Here is an 8,128-nt window from a genome sequence, read left to right on the forward strand (position 1 = left end):
AACGGCTGTTTGGTCTTCTTGACTTGCGATCCCTCCTCGAGACGGCCATGAACGAATAATGAGGACGATAATCAAATCCGGTCCATTTCATTCTTAACTACACCCCTTGGTGCAACCAGGCGAATCGTGACACCACTGCTGTTGTTTTGTTGGTATCCGTAAGGGATGGTGCAATTATTTTATTCCTTCATCACAATGAAAATTCATGAAAGAATGAAGAATATGTGGATTCATCCGTTTCCTGGACCATCTAGAGTAGGTCCAGGAGAATGCTGGCTAGAACTGCTGCATCGGTGGGATCTCTACTTGGCTTTGGGGTACCACTATCTAACTACCACTATCTGTTGCATTTTACTGCAACTTTACACTTTACTGCAACAGAAGAGCAACCAACTGATCGTTATTACAAATGGACTGGCTCCGGATTTTCCTATTGCGCCACTCCTTCTGATGAACCCATCCAGTGCATTTTTACAGATAAATGGAGCGAGTACTGCCCAGTGTTTCCGTTGGTGTTTTCACCAGATCAGACTATGGTCAGACTGAACCATAAAGGCAAATTTTCAAGAGAGCTGACACAGACTCCTTGAACACCATAAACCACGTATGTTCACAAAGCCCCACAGAAAGCCATACTATGAGAAAATCAAAAGGTTTTAGAATGTTTCAAAATAAGATTTAATCGGTACGCACACGACAGGGTTTAACACGGCATTGTCCAGAGCAAAGTAAATGGTGCCACAGTGACGACATGGGTGTCTGTCTGGTTGGAAAAGTGGCCAGAGGGTAAACCGTATGTTGGGTTATCAGACCTAAAGGTGCTTAAACTGAATAAAAAGATGCACTTCAGTTTGCAGTAAGGCGTCAGCACTGATGGTATGTTTGGTTGAGTTGTTTCTTCCATATTTAAATAGAAGACCATCTCCGAAGAACGCGTATACAATACAGTACAAATTGTCAAAGGAATACGTAGGGCCTAATATTTTTCATAGTAGTTTTTCTACCCGACAAAAATTCAGTGCCGGACCCAAGTCGAGATCGTGTTGCGTCCCACGCGAGAGTGTCCGCCTGCTAGCGACCAGCGGGGATCGAAGCAAATGCAGACAATGATCTGAGTAGCTACTCAGAAGAATTGCATTTTTTTCCTCGGCGTTCATTGTGAATTGTTTACAATCGATAACCTAGTCACAATACTGGATTACAATAAAAGAAGACAAACTAGCTGGATATTTTAGCTAGTCGAATTTACCTTTTTTTTTTTTTACAATTTGTGACTGACTAGCTAGTTAGCTAGCTAGCTGCGCAGCACACAGGTTAGTAGGAGTGGCTGGCTGAATTCCGTGACTATGAAGTTTATGGGAAAGCATGCATGCGTTTCACGCCATCGCATCACAGCCTGCCGTTTTATTTATTCAACGTTGCGGGATTGTTTGGGTCTAACTTAATTTAATTATGCGAGACGGTTTAGTCGTTGTCAGCGTTAGCTATCTAGCCAACTAGCTGCAAACCTAGCTCGATAGCTAGCTTCATAGTTTTTTTCTGGAGCTGAGCTACCCAGCTAAATAATTTGCTGCTGTTCGCCGCTCAGCCGAGCAATTGTTAACCTAACGTTAGCCTGATCGACAGTTACAGCGTGCGATCGCCAGCTAAATCGCTGTAGTAAAAAGTATTGACGTGACGTTAGTTCGCTAAAGATACAAACTGCATTAATGTTCATTTCAGAGTTGGTCTGGTGATTGAACGTATTTCTTGAGGAGGTCTAGCTGGTGAGCTAACGTTACATACAAAGACCACTTACCATGTTAGGTAGTTGTGTTAGCTAACCGAATGGCCAAATACGGCATCTGCTATAGTAACCTATAAACCTAGGCTAGTATAAAACAGGCTAGTTCGATAGTTCTTATACTGTGAGTGCTGGCCTCATTCACGAATATTTTAGTGTTTTAACTAGTCGGTTTTAATTAGTATGAGTTCAGATTGTAAGTGAAATGGTGGCATTAGTCGACGAGCTAATCGAAAAATGATCACCTAAAGTTATTCGAATGTTATACACTCCTTACATTTCAGTAAGTTACATTAACATATGTATTAATATTAACATATACACTCCTTGCATTTGAGTAACTGACATTAACATTTCAGTAGCTGTCTCTGTTTTTGTAGTTTGTAAAGCTAAAAGCATTGCAAGACTAAAAAGCTGGTTGGATACATTTAGCTAAAATAAATGACATCCATCAAATCATTGGACTACAGTAGTCAGTTGGTAACACATATTGAAGTAGTTTGCATACTAACAGTTTTTAAAAATAAAACATGATTGATGTGAAAAATTGTGATAATTGTTATTTTATATGTAAGATCGAGTAAAAACTTTAACAAAAAAATAAATTGCATTGCTGTAACATAGTGGGAGTCATGAAGGATGTCGTCTTTTAAATCACGACATATAAAATGCATTTCAGGTCTGGATGTTTAAAGAGCATTTTTAAATGGCAAACAGAACCAATCTTGTCCATGTCTCGACAGAAAGACCATGGAACCATCAGAAGAACCGGCGCCAGACTTGGGATCCCAGGAGGTGAACCCTGTCTACCTGCAGCAGCTCCGCGAACTGGACATTCCCGAGGAAGCTGCAAAGCAGGTACTCAGTCCTGGCGCTTCCCGTTTTCTGAGCGGACCAATGCTGACAGTGCTGGAGCCCCTCACTTAACACAACAACGATGTGTGACGTTTCTGTATCTGTTTGTCTCGGAGCAACCACAGTCACATGCAGTTTGGTCTCATATTCGCTTCAGACCTCTTTCACGTATGTCGTAATCATTGGTATGATCAAATCTGCACAACGAGCTTTTTGAGAACCGTCAAGCTTGCAAGTTGAAGCCTTCATTTTTTTTTGCTGTATTTTCAGCAGCATCTCAGGAAATAATGCACATTTTTTCCATATAGAATTTCCGTGGAGACGTGGACAGAGACCTCTCATGCCTGTGTTGCAGTATGCATTCAAGAGTGCTGAGAAAAGTCGGAAAATCAAGTTCACAATGATTGAATTTCATATGGGAGATCAAATTTGGCATGTTTACTACATACCAGTGGCTGAGAGATTTTAAAGTTGAGGTTAAGGCAATACTGGTAATAAACATGTTGGTTTACTGAAAGTAAAAAAAAGTCAGCAAGTTATTTTCCCTTGTAATGTTAGAAGGATGTAGGGGCCATTTGATTTTGTGTTGAGATATTTTATTCCATTGTACCTGCACTGCTTCTTTCATACAGTTGGTGGCAGTATAACAAGCGTAGGAGAGAAGGGAAGTAAGCGTGCACAGGTGGAGGGTTTAGGCAGAAAGGTAGGCAATAGGCAGCGTGGTAATTTGAACTCTCTATGCGTCATTGTAACCTGGCTATTAACAAAGGTAACATACTGAACATTGGATTCTCTTTCTCCTGTGCACAAACTAGTTCAACCTGTGCATCAGTGGCTTTGAACATTTGAAATTTGAACTTGGAAAATAGCCCCTATAGAGGGTGTGTCTCCATAATGAGATAGATACCCCAGATATAGAAAAATATTATTGTTCATGTTACCTGCCACAGTGATTTAGGCTTCTGTGTGCACTGTATCCTGATGTATTGGTACTTGGAAATAAAGAAAAATGACAGGTATAATTTTTGATCTAAATTTGACACGTTTAACACAAAAATGACCTGGAATTGAGGCCATAAAGTCCAGAGCCCCCAGCCACCCCCTATACCTTCACCCTTACCCTCACTTTACCCTAATATTGGTTTATTAGGGAAGGACTAACCTGGATATTTACTGGAGCAATTGTGCTTTATTGCCCAACTGACGGGCACAACTAGAGATTCCCACTCATTTTATACCAAATATGGCGACGTAGTCACTGGTCAGAACTTCTGAAGTCACTCTGTCATGCTTAGCGCATTCGTCCCATACACCCATACATGCCAGCTGTCCTTGGCTCACAGTAGAACACACGCTGGCTAACAGGCTAGGTACACACCATTACTCCACCTGTCCCATGCATCAAGCTGTCCAATGACAACCCGTATGTGCCACAGCACAGAGCTCACCGGTCCCTACATGGGCTGTCACATGACACTGATGCTGGTGTTTCATTGGCTCCTCCCAGGCCCTGTTGCACACCAGGAATGTGTCTGCAGAGGAAGCCGCCATGTACTACTTCAACAAGCTGGAAAACGAGGTGACGTTCTAATTACCGCGTTCACGCTGGGCGCGTTGTCATACCCTCCCAATGCGCTGTGGATACGAACCACCTGCCATCTGTCTTTCAGGACGAAGGGGACGAGGACCAGATGTTCAAGATGGTGTTTGTGGTGAACATGGAGCTGTCCATGGGGGTGGGGAAGGTCAGCCGCTGCACTTTATTCTTCACTTCATTCTCCTTCTGGCCAGGAGCACTGAAACTGGGAGTCAGAATTTTTGGGGGGGTTAATTCTCAGTTCCTCCTTTATTGGCCATATAATATTTTTTTTTAAGAAGGAAATTATTTCATTGTATAATTAAATGTGTTCTTTATTAAACAAAATGGACATACAGGCCCACATTTCTTTTGCTGGTTCAGCCCCGCCTTAGATTTGAATGCTATGAATTGCAGAAACATTTAAAATGGCACCTATTAACTCTTTCTGGCACAGAGTGCTGAGGAGAGGGGGAGGCTTGCAAAGCCTCTCTGCACCACAGAGTCCGGCATGAGCTTCACCTACACAAGCTGCCCTTCCCGAACACAGGGCTGGCCACAGTTCTGTTAGGCCTCCACTGTCTCCATCATTGTCCTGGCCGTTGTGGTGCCGTCGTTACCCACGTAGAGTCACGTGCATATGTGATTGGGTGCCCCTTGCGTGCGGGCAGTGTGTTTTGTGACCTGTGAAACGATGCGCGTACGCGGTCTGTCGCCCATCCAGGTGGCAGCACAGGTGGGGCACGCTGCGGTGGGGCTGTACCAGGCTCTGCAGGAGAAGAACAGCTGGAGGGAGATGGCCTGGAAGTGGGACCACGCTGGGTGAGCGCTGTCCTGCGCCGGGGTAGCTAATGAGGTGACAGGCGCCAGCCACCTTAAAGCCCGACAGTTCAGCTGCTCGATCACAGTGCTTGCCTAGCGGACAGCCTTACCCAGTGAAACTTGCACAACTTGCTTTTTACACGTAGCCCTTTGTTCAGCTGGATCCATGCTGAAGCGGTTCATCTTTAGTCCGTTTTTTCAAGGGTACAACAGCAGTGTGAACCCCAGAACTCAAACCTCCTGGTGACAGGTGAAATCCTCCATCTTGGATTCAGTCAGGGTAGGTGAAGGACACACAAGGCTGGGATTGACATGGATCTGTGTCTCTTTCTCATTGCGCTGCTATGGGGGACAGTGTAGCATAGTGGTGAGGAGCAGGGCGCGTAACCGAAAGGTTGCTGGTTCAAGTCCCTGCTGGGGCACTGCTGCTGTACCCTTGGGCCAGGTGCTTAACCCAGAATTGCCTCAGTAAATATCGACCTGTATAAACGGATGACATACAAAATTTTTACCCTGTCTAAGTTGCCCCGGATAAGACCGTCTGCTAAGTGACATTAGTATAAAAAGGAGGAGGAAGAAAGAGACAGGGAGAGGAACTGGATGGCAGAGGAACAGAAGGATCTCCTGTGCAAACTCCTGTGAAATATTCTCAACGGGCAAAGTGACGTGCTACTTCTGTTGCACTTGCGTCTTTGGCCACATGCACACTTGAGGCCTTGTAATGTAATGTAATGTAATGATGTAATAATGCAATGTAATGCTGTCCCCTGCAGAGCGAAGAAGGTGGTGCTTCAGGGCACCAACGTGGCCCACCTCCTGGAGCTGCAGGCCCTGGCCATGAGTCTCAGCCTCCCCACGTACCTGGTGCAGGATGCTGGCCGGACTGAGGTGGGGCCCTCCTCCCCACGGCAGCTCTGTATCAATGGCCTGGATTAAAGGCATTAATAACGATTAGTATTTGTTTTTTTTGGCGTATTTATCTCTGATAATTATAGTCTGGGAAGACTGTTCGAAGGGAAATTGATTTTTATGAAAACAAGGCACCATATCTGTTAGTGTTGTAGCTGCTATTATGGCAGCTGTGAGTGTAAATGTGGTGAACTGTAGAAGCTTATTGTAAACATTTCTACAGTTCATGTGTGACAGTTGTAACTCTTGTTGTCTTGGGTAGGTGGAGGCCGGGTCACGCACTGTCCTGGCCATTATGGGAGAAGAGGAGATGGTGAACAATGTGACAGGGAGCCTTAAACTACTCTGAGGGCCACTGCCTTAGGTATAAGGTTGTGCAGTACCGTGGAGTGAACAGCAGAGGGCAGCACCTGGTTATAGCAGGAGGGTCTCGGCAGGCAAGACTGTGTTGGGGGAAGGGGGGGGGGGGGCGAAATCATGAGACATGCACAGCCATTTTTATTCCACTCCCTCTCCGAGCCACCGACTGGAGGTGAAATTAAAGGAAACCTGCACAAGTAAAGGGGAAGGACTGGCTCCACAGCTGAAGCACGTGGGCTGCAGCTAATCAGCTTTGACAAAATGTGTTACCTAAACGTAAGAAAGCAGAGACAGAAGCCAGATTTGCTGTCAAGAAGGGAAACCAGAATAGAGTCATTAAATTAGAAAGAAATTGAGAACCATAATTTACTGTATCCCGTGTTCTTTACTTAAAATGTTATTTCCTTTAGAAAACTGACAAACGTTAGATATGAGTATACTGGTGATTGTTGAACAAAAAGCAGTTAATGTGATTCAGAGATAAACTACGTTATGCTTTCGTTATGCTCATAAAAGCATAAAATTTGACCTCCCTGCTACTTGCCACTGTTATGAATTGTACATGTGACATTACTGTCCAAGAAACATATTGAGAGACAGTGACAACACAGAAATGCTGATTGACTGTCCTTGTAGACATTAGTTTCTTTGCTGTACAGTACAATCCCCACTGTCCTGTTTAATCTTTGAGGGACTTGTTTACATTTATTCTGGGAAGAAGAAAAGAAATGGGATTCCTTCCTTCCTTTCCAATTTCTTGGATGTTGGGATGCATTCTGTTACTAATGCCATTTTTTTTAACTTGTGAATCCTTATAGATATTCATGCTCTAGAACGTTCTCTCCCTGTCCGTCCTTCTGAGATTTGTATGTAGGACGTGTGGTCTGTCTACAGGGTTGTTTCACGGTTCAGTGACTTCTGTACATCATGGTATAAGGGGGGGAGGCGTATTTGTTTCGACAGCTACGGTTATAATGTGCAAACACATGGCGCAATATGCATGAACCCATGGTGCATACAGAATTTATGTTAATATGTCTGTACAAGCTAAGCAAGCGACATTCTTTTACGGTTACTTTTTTTATAGGGTTGAACTTGGGCGGGGGCACTGGGAAGGACGGTCACATTAAAAAAAAATCCTGTAAGATAAAGTGCCATTTTGACATGTGGAACGCAAATGATTTTTAAAGTGTCAGAAAGTCTTACAACTGCAAATAACTGAAAGAACATAGTTAACTTTTCAACTGTACATATGGCGATTTGATTTGTATGTTAAACAGAAAGAATGAATTGAGTAGCGTTTGTATTTCATTAAATGTTTGGCTTCAAGCCCATACCCTGAATACTTCATGGCTTTTCTTCCTCGCTGTGTGTGTAATACTTTCCTTTCGCGCCCTTGCAAAGCTGTACGGGTCTATCGCTTACTTCACAACCATTCTGATTTTTTTTAAACTTCGGAGGACGTCATTTGAACTGATTAAGTTGCTGCAGTGGCGTGCAGAAACAACTAATACAGGCTACGGCATTGTTTAATAGCCATGTAAATGTTGAAGATGAAACGGGAGCGAACACAATTTTCTTATGGCTCGGGCTGTGTAATATACCTATGCCTGAAATTATCAGAAAGAAGCAACCGCACGACGCCATATTTCATCTGGGGGAAAGAGAAGCGTCTCCGGACTGCAATGACTGACTTGCTTGTGTGCACCATGTGACCTGACTATATCGGTATGTAGCCTGTTCACTGCGGGTACAATAGGGCTATTGTGGAACACAGCCTCGGTTTGGCACGGTTGCCGGGATACTTGGAAAGGGGTCCCATA

General features: G+C 43.9%; 1 protein-coding gene across 1 annotated transcript; it reads left to right on the forward strand.

Moving 5' to 3' along the window:
• The first annotated feature begins 1,083 nt into the window (after window positions 1-1,083).
• si:dkey-19e4.5 (UBA_like_SF and PTH2 domain-containing protein) lies at window positions 1,084-7,634 on the forward strand. Its single transcript, XM_036531875.1, has 7 exons — window positions 1,084-1,313; window positions 2,527-2,641; window positions 4,146-4,217; window positions 4,309-4,383; window positions 4,939-5,036; window positions 5,810-5,924; window positions 6,208-7,634. Exons 2-7 carry the CDS (start codon window positions 2,534-2,536, stop codon window positions 6,292-6,294), a joined length of 555 nt encoding a protein of 184 aa, XP_036387768.1. The 5' UTR covers window positions 1,084-1,313; window positions 2,527-2,533; the 3' UTR covers window positions 6,295-7,634.
• Window positions 7,635-8,128: the final 494 nt, after the last annotated feature.

Source organism: Megalops cyprinoides, chromosome 6, assembly GCF_013368585.1.
Source record: "Megalops cyprinoides isolate fMegCyp1 chromosome 6, fMegCyp1.pri, whole genome shotgun sequence".
NCBI classification, from domain to species: domain Eukaryota; kingdom Metazoa; phylum Chordata; class Actinopteri; order Elopiformes; family Megalopidae; genus Megalops; species Megalops cyprinoides.